Source organism: Gopherus evgoodei, unplaced genomic scaffold (assembly GCF_007399415.2).
Source record: "Gopherus evgoodei ecotype Sinaloan lineage unplaced genomic scaffold, rGopEvg1_v1.p scaffold_47_arrow_ctg1, whole genome shotgun sequence".
In the NCBI taxonomy this organism is placed as follows: Eukaryota; Metazoa; Chordata; order Testudines; family Testudinidae; genus Gopherus; species Gopherus evgoodei.
The window spans coordinates 345,299-360,263 of record NW_022060068.1 but is presented as its reverse complement, the minus strand read 5'-3'; the positions used below and the strand labels follow the sequence as shown (position 1 = coordinate 360,263).

Sequence of the window (14,965 nt, the reverse complement as noted above, 5' to 3'; positions counted from 1 at the left end):
AACACATCTCGAAGAACAACAGTTACAAGGTGAGTAACCGTCTTTTCTTCTTCGAGTGATTGCTCACATCCATTCCAGTTAGGTGACTCCCAAGCCATACCTAGGCGGTGGGGTCGGAGCGAGAAGTCGCGGCATGGAGCACTGCAGTTCCGAAGGCCGCATCCTCTCTCGACTGCTGTACCAGGGCGTAGTGCGAAGCAAAGGTGTGGACCGATGACCAGGTCGCTGCCCGACAGATTTCCTGGATGGGCACACGGGCAAGGAAAGCCAGCGACGACGCCTGCGCCCTGGTAGAATGCGCAGTCACACGGCCCGTAGGGACATGGGCCAAGTCATAACAGGTCCTGATACAGGACGTAACCCACGAGGATAACCTCTGGGAGGAGATAGGAAGCCCTTTCATACGGTCCGCTACCGCCACGAAAAGCTGGGGGGATTTGCGGAAGGGTTTGGTCCTCTCTATGTAGAACGCGAGAGCTCTACGGACATCCAGCGAGTGGAGCTGCTGCTCCCTGCCTGAGGAGTGAGGTTTTGGGAAAAAAACCGGGAGGAAAATCTCTTGGTTGACGTGGAAGGCTGAGACCACCTTGGGTAGAAAGGCAGGGTGTGGTCTAAGCTGTACCTTGTCTTTGTGGAAGACCGTATATGGGGGGTCTACCACAAGGGCTCGGAGTTCCGACACCCGTCTAGCTGAGGTGATAGCTACTAGAAAGGCAGCCTTCCAAGAGAGGTAAAGCAGGGAGCAAGTAGCTAACGGCTCAAAGGGGGGCCCCATGAGCCGGGACAACACCAGGTTAAGATCCCAGGTTGGAGCAGGGGGACGGACGTTAGGGAATAACCGTTCCAGCCCTTTAAGAAATCTCGACACCGTCGGGTGAGAAAAAACGGAGCGACCGTCCGCACCCGGGTGAAAGGTGGAGATAGCTGCCAGATGGACTCGCAACGACGATAAGGCCAGACCACGTTCTTTGAGGGACCAAACATAGTCTAAGATTTCGGATACCGAAACTTCCATAGGGCGGAGATTTCTCTCTACGCACCAACAGGAGAAGCGTTTCCATTTTGCCGAATATGTGGCTCTTGTGGACGGTTTCCTGCTGCTCAAGAGCACCTCTCTCACAGGCGTGGAGCAGCGCAGCTCGGAACCAGTTAGCCACGCAGGAGCCACGCCGCTAGGTGCAGCGACTGCAGGTCTGGGTGACAGAGAGACCCGTGGTCCTGGGTAATCAGGTCCGGATGAAGGGGCAGGGGAACTGGGTCGGCTACGGCCAAGTCTAGCAGCATGGTGTACCAGTGCTGTCTGGGCCATGCCGGGGCCACCATGATCACACGAGCCCTGTCTCTGCGCACCTTCAGGAGGACCTTGTGAACCAGAGGGAACGGAGGAAACGCATAGTACAGGTGGGTCGACCACTGGATGAGGAAGGCATCCGCTATCGACCCCGGCTCCCTGCCCTGAAAGGAGCAGAACGCTTGGCACTTCCTGTTCCCCTTGGACGCAAAGAGGTCCACCCGGGGATAACCCCACCTCCGGAAAATGGAGAGAGCGACGTCCGGGCGAAGGGACCACTCGTGTGACAGGAAGGATCTGCTCAATCGATCCGCCAGCGTGTTCCGTACTCCGGGAAGGAAGGAAGCCCTGAGGTAAATGGAGTGGGCTACGCAAAAGTCCCAGAGTCGTATCGCCTCGAGGCACAGGGAGGAGGACCTGGTGCCGCCCTGCTTGTTGATATAATACATGGTCGTCGTGTTGTCCGTGAACACGGCTACACAACGACCCTGAAGCTGATGACAAAACGTTTGGCAAGCAAGGCGGACCGCTCTCAACTCCCTCATGTTGATGTGTAGCCCCACCTCCTCCTGGGACCATAGGCCCTGCGTCCGCAGGGTCCCCAGGTGGGCCCCCCAGCCTAGATCTGAGGCATCCGTTGTCAGGGATACCGAGGGCTGAGACGGGTGAAAGGGAAGACCCGCACACAATACGGACTGGTCCAACCACCAGCCGAGGGAATCTAAGACCTTCTGGGGGACTGTGATTAACATGTCTAGCGGTTGCCTTGGCCTGTAATGACTGATAAGCCACAGCTGGAGAGGCCTCATGCGGAGCCGAGCGTAGTCGGTCACAAAGTGCACGCCGCCATGTGGCCTAACAGGGTTAGACATGTCCTCACTGACGTCAACGGGGCTGACCGCAAGCGTTGAACGATCGCCGCCATGGTCTGGAACCGCTGCCGAGGCAGCGAGGCCCTGCCCACAGTGGCGTCCAGGACGGCCCCGATAAATTCCACCTTCTGAGTGGGCCTCAGGGTGGACTTGTCTGTGTTTATCAAGAGGCCCAGACTCGCAAACATGCCGGTGATCACGCGGACATGGCTGTACACCTGCTGTTCCGACGTGCCCCGAATCAACCAATCGTCCAGATAAGGGAACACGTGGACACGGTTGCGCCGAAGATGCGCCACGACAACTGCCATGCATTTTGTAAACACCCTCGGGGCCGTGGACAGGCCAAACGGGAGGACCGCAAATTGATAATGACGAGCCCCCACAACGAAGCGGAGGAAGCGTCTGTGGCGTGGCCAAATGGCAACGTGGAAATACGCGTCCTGCATGTCGAGGGCGGCGTACCAGTCTCCCGGATCCAGGGATGGAATGATGGTCCCCAGGGATACCATGCGGAACTTCAACTTCACGAGGTATTTGTTGAGCTCTCGCAGGTCGAGGATAGGCCTGAGGCCCCCCTTGGCCTTGGGGATCAGAAAATAGCGGGAATAAAACCCCTTGCCTTTCTCGTTTTCGGGAACCGCCTCTATAGCTCCTTTGCTGAGGAGCGTCCGCACCTCCTGCCGAAGGAATTGCTCGTGAGAGGGGTCCCTGAAGAGGGACGAGGAAGGAGGGCGGGAAGGAGGAAACGAAACAAACTGCAGGCGGTACCCCGTCTGCACCACGCTTAAGACCCAGCGGTCCGATGTTATTTGGGACCACGCCGGGAGGAAAAACGAAAGGCGGTTGGAAAACGGGGGGGAAGGATCCATAGGGGAAACTGTTACTGCGCCCTCGAGCGCACCTTCAAAATGAAGGCTTAGGACCAGGCGGGGGTTTTGAGGAGCCTTGGTTCTGCCCCCCTTGGTTCCCCGACTGCCTGCGCCTCCCGTTCCTGCCGCGGCGCCTGTAAAGGTCCTGCCGCTGGCGGAACTGGGAAAACGGCCGACGGTGCTGCTGTTGTTGCGGCCTAAAGGGTCTACGCTGTGTCACGGGGGTGTGCATCCCGAGGGACCGCGCAATGACCCGGTTGTCCTTTAAACTCTTAAGTCTGGGGTCTGTCTTATCGGAAAACAGGCCCTGGCCTTCGAAAGGAAGGTCCTGTATCGTGTGCTGGAGCTCTGGCGGAAGGCCGGAAACCTGCAGCCAGGAGATGCGACGCATCGTAACTCCTGACGCGAGGGTACGGGCAGCCGAGTCCGCAGCGTCCAAGGAGGCTTGTAAGGCCGTGCGCGCGACCTTCTTGCCTTCCTCCAGGATGGCCGTAAACTCCTGGCGAGCATCCTGTGGCAGCAGCTCCTTAAATTTGTCCACTGCCACCCAGGAGTTAAAGGCGTATCTGCTCAGCAGGGCCTGCTGGTTAGAGACCCTGAGCTGCAGCGCCCCAGCCGAATACACCTTACGGCCAAGGAGGTCCATCCGCCTGGCTTCTCTGGATTTGGGGGCCGGAGCCTCCTGGCCGTGACGCTCCCTATCGTTCACCGATTGCACTACCAGTGAACCGGGAGTCGGGTGAACGTGTAAATATTCGTACCCCTTAGAAGGGGCCATGTACTTCCTCTCGACTCCTTTCGCTGTCGGAGGGATGGAGGCCGGGGACTGCCAGATAGTATTGGCATTGGCCTGGATGGTCCGTATGAACGGCAGGGCGACCCTGGTGGGAGCATCGGAAGAGAGGATGGTGACAATTGGGTCCTCTATCTCCGAGACCTCCTCTGCTTGCAGACTCAGGTTTTGAGCCAATCGCCTGAGGAGGTCCTGGTGCGCCCTGAGATCCAGCGGGGGGGGACTGTTGGAGGAGGTACCCGCCACCGCCTCATCCGGGGAGGAGGATGATGAGACCCCAGGCACAATAGTGTCCAACTGAGGGTCTTCCTCAGCCCTCGCCTCTGTCTCCGGAGCCACAGCGGAGTCCTGCTGTTTGGACCCTTCGTCCCCTTCCGGGGAGGGAGGGGGGCGAGACAAAGAGGCTTCAGGGGCCCTACGCTCCGCAGTCGCCGGCCTAGCAGGGAGCTGCTGGGGGCCCTGGGCCTGATGGTACGCCCAGGGTGTCCAGAATCCCCACTGTTGTGGGCCTTGATCCTGCAGCGGCGGATCAGCAAACAGCGCCGCCTGCCGGTCGGTGCCCAGCGCATAGCCGCTGTCCGTCTGGGAGGATACGGACGGCTGCCTCGAGGGCCACGGCAGGGCCGACCCTGGATGGTACGGGTCTGCGCGGGCCGGCACGGAGGATCGTCTCGGTGCCGGGGACCGGTGCCGGGAGTCATATCGGTGCCGGGATCGGGACCGGGACCGGGATCTGTCACGGTGCCGGGCGCCGCTTCGGTACCGGGCGCCGCTTCGGTGCCGGGACCTACTACCAGCTCGGTGCCGGGAGATCGACCGGGACCGGGACCTGCCACCAGCTCGGTGCTGGGAGGTCGAGCGAGACCGGGACCGGGACCGGGACCGGGACCTGCCACCAGCTCGGTGCCGGGAGGTCGACCGGTGCGGTGAGTAGCGTCGGGACCTGCTCCTGGAGTCGCGGTGCCGGTGACGCCGACTGGAGCCTGACCGCGACCGTCTCGATGCCGACCTTTGCCGCGAGTGCGACCGGTACCGCTGAGGGGAGCGGTGCCGGGACTGCGAGCGGCGTCGGGATCTGGAGCGCCCAAGACGTCGGGACCTGGATCGGGAACGACTGTCTCTGGGCGGTGCCGACATCATGGGCTTGCCTCTGGATACGACCCGCACCGGAGGTACCGGGGGTGGCAGCCGAGTGGGCTCAGTCAGGGCAATAAGGTCCCGAGCCGAGGCGAAGGTCTCCGGAGTGGATGGGACCACTATCTCAACCCCAGATCTCATGGGGGAGCTCGGCGGCACCGGACTCAACGGACCCGCCGGGCCCGGAGTCAACGGTGCTGACGGTGCCGGCGGTGCCGCGGCCGATGTTGAGGCCGGGCGCTCAAGCCGGGTCTGCCTGGCCGGAGCATTAGACTTCGACGGCCTAGGCTCTGATTCCGGTGCCGGAGAAGGTCGGTGCCGGGGAGTCTTCTCGGTGCCGGAGCGATCCGGTGCCGGTGCCGAAACCACGGTCTGCGAAGCCGACGGGTCAAGTGCCGCCTCCATTAGGAGAGTCCGGAGCCTCTGATCCCTCTCCTTTTTTGTCCTCGGCTTAAAAGCCTTACAGATGCGGCACTTGTCAGATCTGTGCGATTCCCCGAGGCACTTCAGGCACGCTTCGTGGGGATCGCTGGTAGGCATGGGCTTCTTGCAGGCCGCACACTGCTTGAAGCCTGGCGAAACAGGCATGAGCCTGACGCCCGGTGCCGGGAAGGGCTAAGCCCCCCGGCCAGGAACTACTTAACAGCTATTTACTAAACTATCTACTTAACAATACTAATTTAACAACTATATAGAACTAGAGATAAGCGATAAACAAGCGATAGAAACTAGGAGAGCTAGGGACGTGGAGGACAGCTATGCCGCGCTCCACAGTTCCAACGACCGACACGGCGGTAAGAAGGAACTGAGGAGCGGGCGGGCCGGCAGGGATATATATTGGGCGCCATGGCGGCGCCACTCCAGGGGGCGACCTGCCGGCCCACTGGAGTTGCTAGGGTAAAAAGTTTCCGACGAACGTGCACGCGCGGCGCGCACACCTAACTGGAATGGATGTGAGCAATCACTCGAAGAAGAACATTTTGTTTCAGAAAGTGGAGGAAGAAACCAGGCAAACAGCCGTTTTAGACTTGATTCGGACTATCTGGGAGGAATTGGCTGCTTGGTGACTCGGGGCAGCTGGCCCGTAACTCCAGCTTTGCCCAGCAAGCACAGGGTGGTAGGCAGGTGTGGGGGGAGCCACACCTCTGGACAGTGAGGGGGAAGGAGTAGAGCCTCTGACGTGACGCCTCTCCCCACTCTCAGCCCTGTGTTCACTGTGGCAAGCTCCCCACACAGCCAGAACTGGCTGCTCGCGCCTCCTGACCCCTGGAACAATGGGCATGAGGCAGGGACTGGGGACCCAAACACAGAGCCCCCAGCACTGCTGCTCCCAGGGCACCAAGGCTCCCTCGCCCCCCACATTGCAGCGTGAACCCCACACCCAGCGGCCTGGCCAGGGCACCACTGGCCTAGAATGCTGTGCAGCATGACTACCCTGCCCAGCTCAGCACAGGGCTGCATGCCGGAGAGGGACACATCCATGGGCTGCGCTGCTGGGGGCAGCTGCACCCTGATTGGATCCAGCCCTCAGGCTGCCTGCAAGCAGCCCAAGGAGAGGCAACCGACAAGGCCCAGGGGCCAAGCTGTGACTGCTGGGAGCCAGGGCATGGAGGGTGGGGCCCCAACCACGCATGGGACAAAGAAGGCTGCTCCGCGTTGGGCAGCAGGCAATAGTGCTCTGACTAGGACCGGCAACGCGCCATGGCCTGTTCTCAGGCAGTCCAAGAGTGCCACCTCCAGGGCAGAGGCAGAACTGCAGCCACGAGAGATCCCCTGGGGAGTCTCCGCCCTGGGACTGAAAGCAGGGAGTGTGGCAGGAGCCCAGAAGGGAGAAATGGGAATCACAAGGCAGTCGGGAGCACTGCTCAGATCTGACCTCTGGCACCCCAGGCACCCAGCAGCCACCTGTCTGCTGGGTATCCTGTTCCCTCCTCCCCCACGCTCTGGTAGGGTTGCCAACTTTCTAATCACACATAACTGAACACCTCTGCCCCCGCCCCCTGTCCTGAGGCCATACCCCTTCTCTGAGGCAGCCCATGCTCTCTCCATTCCCCCTCCCTCTCCCCAACGCTGACTCACTTTCACTGGGCTGAGGCAGAGGGTTAAGGTGCAGGGGAGTGAGGGCTCTGGCTGGGGATGCAGGCTCTGGGGTGGAGCTGGGGATGAGGGGGTTGGAGTGTGGGAGAGGGCTCCAGGCTGGGGCAGGGGGATGAAGTGCCAGAGGGTATGGGCTCTGGGTTGGTGGTGTGGGTTCCAGGTGGGACCAGAAATGAGAGGTTCAGGGTGCAGGAGAGGGCTCCAGGCAGGACAGGGGGGTGTGGGGAGGTGAGGGCTCCGACTGAGTGGGTTGGCTTTGGGGTGAGACCAGGAATGAGGGGTTTGGGGTGCAGGAAGGGTCTCCAGGCTGGGACAGAGGATTGGGGTGTGGAGGGGTGCAGGGTGTGGGCTCCGGGAGGGAGTTTAGGTGTGGAAGGGGACTCTGGGCTGGGGCAGGGGGTTGGGGTGCAAGGTCCCACCGGCATTTACCACAGCTCCCAGGAAGCAGCTGCCAGGTCCCTGCAGCCCCTAGGCGCATTTGTGGCCAGGGAGTCTCTGTGCACTGCCCTCCTGCCAGCAGGCACCTCCCCTGCAGCTCCCACTGGTCGCGGCTCCCGGTCAATGGGAGCTGTGGAGCCTGCACTTGGACAGCATATGGAGCCTCCCTGGCTGTCAATGCACCTAGGGGACACAAGGACCTAGCAGCCGCTTCTGGGAGCCACATGGAGCTAGGGCAGGCAGGGAACCTGCCTTAGCCCTGAGCCCCTGCTGCACTGCCAACCGGACTTTAACGGCCCGGTCAGCAGTGTTGACTGGAACTGCCAGGGTCCCTTTACGACCAGGCGTTCCAGTAAAAAAATGGACCCCTGGCAACCCTACACTCTGGGCTGGACATGTCCCCGTTACCTTCTGGATGCAGATAGCAGCCTGCTCACGGTCAAGCTCCTTGGCCCCACTCTCCCGGGCCCGCCTCTCTCGCTCCTCATCCCGCCGGATCTCCCACATGAACTTGGAACGAAGGCAGCCCTGGCGCATCCGCTCCGCCATCTGCACCAGCTGCACAGCCTCGTCACGCAGCATGGCAGGCCGGGACGGCTGCGGGAGCAGGGCACAAAGAGGGCTAGGGAATCTGTGTCCCGATCCATCCCATGTGAACCCCAGCCTCATGGCACAAGGAAAAACAAAGCCTGCACGCCCCATAGCCAGCCCCAGCCACAGGGCACCAGGGAGAACAGAATCCGCATGCCTCATGGCCAGCCCCAGCCAGGGTGCCAGGGAGAACAGAGCCCGCACACCCCATGGCCAGCCCCAGCCAGGGTACCAGAGAGAACAGAGCCTGCGCGCCCCATAGCCAGCCCCAGCCAGGGTGCCAGAGAGAACAGAGGCCGCATGCTCCATGGCCAGCCCCAGCCAGGGTGCCAGGGAGAACAGAGCCCGCACGCCCCATGGCCAGCCCCAGCCAGAGTGCCAGGGAGAACAGAGCCCGCACGCCCCATGGCCAGCCCAGCCAGGGTACCAGAGAGAACAGAGGCCGCATGCCCCATGGCCAGCCCAGCCAGGGGCACCAGGGAGAACAGAGCCTGCACGCCCCATGGCCAGCCCCAGCCAGGGTGCCAGGGAGAATAGAGCTCGCATGCCCCATGGCCAGCCCCAGCCAGAGTGCCAGGGAGAATAGCCAAAGGGGGCCTGCTGCAGTCTTCCCAGACTTGCCCACAATTCTCTGTCAAACTGATCCAGGGCCAGACCCAGACACCTCATACATGGGAACCACCGGTGACAGGAGGCCATGGTCCCTGGTACAGCTCCATATCCCTAAAGGGCCCTGGCAGAGCCCCCACTTCCTGCCCTGCTCCCCCCTGGGACCACAACCAGCCTCACAAAGCTCCCACTCCCCCCCCCCCCCGCAGGCCTGATACAGACCCACCCCTCCTTTCTGCCCTGCTCTCTCCCATGGGCTCCGATACAGCCCTGCCCCAACTCCTGCATCTCCCTCCACAGGCCCTAGAACATCTTCATTCCTCCTTCTGACTTGCACCCCTCACAGGCCCTGATACGGCCCCTTCCCTCCTCCTGCCTTGCATCCCCAGGCTGTGATACAGCCCCATCCCTCTCTCCCGACCCATACTCATCCTGGTACAGACCCCACCCCTCTTACCTGTTACTGTTCTGCACACTCTCCTGAACTCTCCCCACCCCTCCCACTACAGTGCCACCCCCACCCCCTGCCCATCCTCTGGGGCCTAGTACAGCCCTGCACCCCTAGCCCCTCGTGCAGACCTGTACTTCAGGTGGGAGTCCCCTCGTCAGAGAAAGGGGCAGCCAGTGGACTATTATCCCTTTTATAGGCAGCCGTAGGGCAGGCACTCACCCCACTGGGCATGCTAGGCTCCACCCGGGCCAGGATCTCAGACAGCACCTGCTGACGCTCCTTCAGGGCCTTGGCTCTCTGGTTCACAAAGTACCTGGGGATGGGCACCTCCATGTCAGCCTGGGGAGAGAGCACAGGAGCCTCTCCATTAGTGCCATCAGCCCCGGCCTCAGGGCCCCTCAACACCAGCCTTTGCACCCAGCCCCGCACTAGAAGCTCCCTCTCCTGACCAGGGGTGTTGCCATGGGTAGGCCACGGCCCACCCACTTAGCATCCAGACCCACCCCCACAGCCCCAGCTCTGCTGCGGCCCCAGCACTTGCCCTGCTCCACCCGCAGGGGGCCCCTGACCAGCATGTCCATCGCCCCCAAGGCCGTCCGGAGAGGGTGTGGGGGAAGCAGCCCCAATTCCTCCTACCCCCCCATTCCTTGTCATTGCCCACCCACCGCAAGTCGGGCCCCACCCAAGTGTCCCAGCCTGGTTATGCCACTGCTCCTGACGCTGCTTTCCCAACCCCCCTATTGCCACCGGCGCAGTGTTATGATGAGTAATGGGGTTGCCCTGATGCAAGAAGCTCCAGTCTCTTCACTCCACTCAGCCCTGCTCTCCCCTCCCCTCGCTGGTCTTGTGCAGCACAGGGGAGCAAAGAGCCCAACAGCTCAGTGAACTCTGCTCTCTCCTCTCCTCCTGTGAGCAACGGGAACAGGCTGTACCCCATTCCTCCCCCTCCTGCACCCAAAGGTGCCCCTGGACCTGCCCCCCAAACCTGGGAAGCAAGAGAGGGAACCCCATATCTGCAAATTGATTGCTTAATTATTTGCTCCATTATCTTTCCGGGCACAGAAGTTAAGCTGACTGGTCTGTAATTCCCCAGGTTGTCCTTATTTTCCCTTTTAGAGATTGGCACTAGTGTGATGCAGTAGGGACTGTCTGTGTGGGGGGTGGGAGAGCAGGGGAGGACTTTAGGGGATGGACGATGCCAGGGCCTGTAACCTGAGCTAGGTAAGGGAGGGGAAAGGTCAACACCTTTGCCCGGGAAGGGGGACAAGGAAGGGAGTGGCAGGAGGGAAGCAGTTTGAGTTTGGGCTTGGGGCTGTGTGGGCGGAATTCAGGGTATCCTAGCTAGGATCCAAGCACCCTGAAAGCCCAGAAGGACTCGGTGGAGGGGTCCTGACTGTGCCTGCAAGCTCTGCTGTAACCGGTGTTCCTGTTGTCCAATAAACCTTCTGTTTTACTGGCTGGCTGAGAGTCACTGTGGATCCCAGGAAGAGGGGTGCAGGGCCGGACTCCCCTACACTCCGTGACAACTGGTGGTAGCGGTGGGATATACTGCACCCCGTGGACGGCGCTTCCTGCAGTAAGTGACTGGGGAGCAGTAAAACGAAGGGGTGATTAACCCCTGGGAGTGTGTGCCCAGTGAGAAGGACTTTGCAGTAACAGGGTCCCCTGGGGGATTGCAGCGAGTGGTCCCAGGGGCGGAGGAGTCTGCAGCTCGACCCTGGCAGAGAGGTGGTGACCTCAAGAAGGGCTAGTGCACTAGGGGTCCCCCTGGAAACCGTGGGGAGCGGCGAGCACCCCGGCCTGTGAGTGGCCAGCAGGAAGATGTATGCCAAGCGGCGCAAGTGTGACCTGGTGGAGCTGTGCAAGCAGAGGGGGCTGCACCCAGGGAGGCTCAGCAAGGACCAGCTGATTGCCCAGCTGGAGCAGGGAGACTGCATGAATGAACGGAGCCCTGTCTCTGAGGGAAGCAGCTGGGCAGATGCAGCGCAGGCACCAGTGTCTGTCCCCGCTGGGAGTGGTCAGCCGGCGGACGAGGGCTTCCCGAGACCCCCCCTTCCTAGGCCTAGGGGAAGGGCGGGGAGGAGCCCAGTGTATACTGAGGGCACCGTGACACCCCCGGCCAGCAGGGGATCCGCCCGGCGAAGCCCACCCCCCAACAGGGGATCCTCCCGGCAACGCTCGGCATCCGTGGAGCGGACGCGGCTGGAATATGAAAGGGAGAAGCTCGAGTTAAAGAGGCAAAAGCTGGAGGAGAAGGCGAAACAGTGTGAACATGAGTGGGAGGAGAAGGAGAAACAGCGTAAACATGAGCTGGAGCTGGTCCGGCTGGCGAGCAGTGGGGCCCTGGCTGCGGTGAGTGAGCGGGGACCCAAGCCTACAAAGAGCTTTGATAAGCACTTGCTGCCCCGGCGTAAGGAGGGGGAGGACACAGATACCTTCCTGACGGCCTTTGAGAATGCCTGCGAGCTGCACAGGGTTGACCCTGCAGACAGGATTGCAGTTCTCACCCCCTTACTGGACTCCACAGCCGTGGAGGTGTACAGCCGACTGAAAGGGGCGGAGGCAGGGGACTACGAACTGTTCAAACAGGCCCTGCTCCAAGAGTTTGGGCTGACTCCTGAGATGTACCGGAAAAAGTTCCGGAGCCAGCGTAAAACCCGTCAGGTCACATACCTATGTAAGCAGAGTCAGGATAAGCTCTACACTGACATCTGGTGGAAAGAAGTTCAGAGAGTGTATTTGCATAGGTACGCCCACCCTATCCCAGACTCCCAAGCTGTGGGATTGCTTGGTGACAAATTGCTCACCCTCAGTTGGGTGGTACTGGCTAGACATGGGACATGGGTTCCAAAACCCAGAGAATTGAGAGAGGCTGGGGACAGGTGTTTGTGCCTGGTGGTGCAGGCTTTTTATGGAGCCAAAAGTGCCAGTTGCACTCCCTCCTCTCTCCACTGTGGAATGTCAGAGTTGATTTTTTTTTTATTCCCTTAAGAATTTAAATGCAGGTTACTGAGCTGAAATCACTTTGGACTGATGGTGCACTTGCACTGGGGCTTCCCCCACTAAGAGCTGAAATGACTGAGCTGAGAGCACTGAGTACTGTGCTAACTAGTGGGGGAGCCTGAAGATATGCTGTGGAACAGAGTGGTGGGGGGAGTGGAGCAGTTGTGGGGATGGCTGGTGGCAGCAGAACGGAGTAGCTGTGGAGCAGCCCACAGAGTGAGCGGAGCTGAGCAGTTTGCAGAGAGAACTGGAGCAGCTCATGGAGCAGAGCAGCTGGTGGAGCAAAGCAGTTTCTGAGGACGGCTGGAGGAGCAGCTGGTAAAGCAGAGCAGTTTGTGGAGAAGGCGGAAGCAGAACCCACGGAGAGGCAGGGCAGTTGGCCCTGGACCATGTAAGGTGCCCCTCTCTATCCAGGCTGGGGGGGAGGGACCTCTACAGATAAAGGCTCAAACTCTGGGGTGGCATTGACCAGAGACTTTTGGGTTGTTGGATTTGGGGTGATGGGACTTAAAACCCTAAGGGGAAAAAGGACAGTGCCAAATGTACTTGGAGGTGGGTTTTTGTTTATGGTTTGTGTTATAACCCTGTTTGTGGTGTTTCTCCAATGGGATGCCGCATTAATTCCTTCCTTTATTAAAAAGATTTTTCTACACTCAGACTCCATGCTTGCGAGAGGGGAAGTATTGCCTCCTAAAGGCGCCCAGGGGGGTGTGGTATGTGAGTGTCCCAGGTCACTGAGTGGGGGCTCGAGCCGGTTATACATTGTGTTACTGAAACGGAACCCCTGGATACTGAACCCGGCCCTTGTTGCTGCCAACTCAGAGGGGCAGAAGGGTTACACCTACAACTGGTCAACCGGGCGCAGGGGTATGCCCGCAAGTGGACAGCTGGGGCCCAAACTAAAGAGGACCTGCTTGACCTACTCATACTGGAGCACCTGTACGAGCAGTGCCCGTCCGACTTGAGGCTGTGGTTGATGGACCAGAAGCCGGAGAACCCACAGCACGCAGGCCAGCTGGCCGACCAATTTGTGGACAGTCGGGCAGGGGATGGCAGGGAGGAGTCTCGAAGGAGCAAGCCTGCCTCAATGCAGAGAGAGAGTCATCATGGGACCTCCCAGCGGGGTCCTATGGAGAACCCCCCCAAAAGGGGAACATCCAGCGGCAGGTCCCTCCAACCCACTCAAGAGGACCCACGAGACATGGGCTGCTATCGCTGTGGCCAACGAGGTCACATACAGGCCCAGTGCCCCAAGCTCAGGGACAGACCAAGCAGACCCAACCCGCAGAGGGTGGACTGGGTAAAAACCCAATTGGAGGAGGGGCTACATTCCCAGGAAAGGGGGGCTGGCAACATACCACCTGTGGATGCTCCAGGCTCCGGGTTTTTGGTTTACCGGGTGGGCGCAGGGCTGCCCCTCCGGAAGGAGTGCATTGTTTCCCTGGAGGTAGATGGGAGGAAGGTCACTGGGTACTGGGACACGGGCGCAGAAGTGACGTTGGCCCGGCTCGAGGTAGTGACCTCAGATTGGATGGTGCCTGACACCTACCTGACCCTGATTGGCGTGGGCGGGACCCCATTCAAGGTGCCGGTGGCAAGGGTACACCTGAAATGGGGGGCCAAGGAGGGCCCCAAGGATGTGGGGGTACACCGATATTTGCCCACTGACGTGTTAATGGGAGGGGACCTCGAGGACTGGCCTAGTAACACCCAGAGTGCCCTGGTCGTGACTCATAGTCAGAGTCGGCAAAGGGCACTGCACCCCGACAACGGGGAAGGTACTCGACCCGAGGTGCAGAACCCTAACCCAGGGAGCGGGGAATGCCCAGGGGCACGGTGCAGAGAGGCTGCGGCCTCAGACCCAGCCAGCAAGAGAGAGCCGGTCCCCATCCCTGTCCCAGCTGCTGAGTTCCAGGCCGAGTTGCAGAAAGATCCCTCCTTGCGGAAGCACCGGGACCGGGCTGATCTTAGTGCGGTACAGACCATGAGGAGAGGTTGCAAGGAGAGGTTCCAGTGGGAGAAGGGGTTCCTGTACCGAGAATGGGCTCCCCCAGGGGAAGTAGCGTCATGGGGGATCAGGAGGCAGCTGGTGGTTCCCCAGAAGTTTCGCCACAAGCTGCTGTACCTGGCCCATGACATCCCTCTCGCAGGGCACCAGGGAATCCGACGCACCAGGCAGAGGCTGCTACAGAACTTTTACTGGCCTGGGGTCTTTACCCATGTCCGACAGTACTGCCAATCCTGTGACCCCTGCCAGAGGGTGGGGAAGGCCCGGGACAAGAGGAAAGCGGCTTTGAGGCCTTTACCCATCATAGAAGAACCTTTCCAGAAGGTGGCCATGGACATAGTGGGACCCTTCAGCAAGATGACCCGGTCAGGGAAGAAATACATCCTGGTGGTGGTGGATTTTGCCACTCGCTACCCCGAGACGGTGGCCTTGTCCTCTATCGAAGCAGACACAGTGGCAGATGCGCTGCTGACAATTTTCAGCCGGGTGGGGTTCCCCAAGGAGGTCTTAACGGACTAGGGGTCCAACTTCATGTCGGCCCTGCTCTGGTCCTTATGGCAGAAATGTGGGGTCCAGCACAACTGGGCCTCAGCGTATCACCCCCAGTCCAACGGGCTGGTAGAAAGGTTCAACGGGACGCTGAAGATGATGCTAAAAACATTTATGAACCAGCACCCACAGGATTGGGACAAGTACTTACCTCACCTGCTGTTCGCGTACAGGGATGTGCCCCAGGAATCTACCGGGTTTTCACCTTTCGAACTGTTGTATGGAAGGCGGGTAAGGGGGCCCCTAGACCTGAT

At 60.4% G+C, this 14,965-nt stretch overlaps 1 protein-coding gene across 1 annotated transcript in view; it reads right to left on the bottom strand.

The window, feature by feature from the left end:
• Positions 1 to 11,620, bottom strand: part of IQCA1L (IQ motif containing with AAA domain 1 like) — a 54,410-nt gene extending 42,790 nt beyond the window's left edge. The window contains 3 exon segments of the mRNA XM_030546627.1: positions 7,909 to 8,097; positions 9,371 to 9,490; positions 11,587 to 11,620. Coding sequence (XP_030402487.1) covers positions 7,909 to 8,097; positions 9,371 to 9,484 — 303 coding nt within the window. The 5' untranslated portion in view covers positions 9,485 to 9,490; positions 11,587 to 11,620.
• Between the last annotated feature and the right edge of the window lie 3,345 nt (positions 11,621 to 14,965).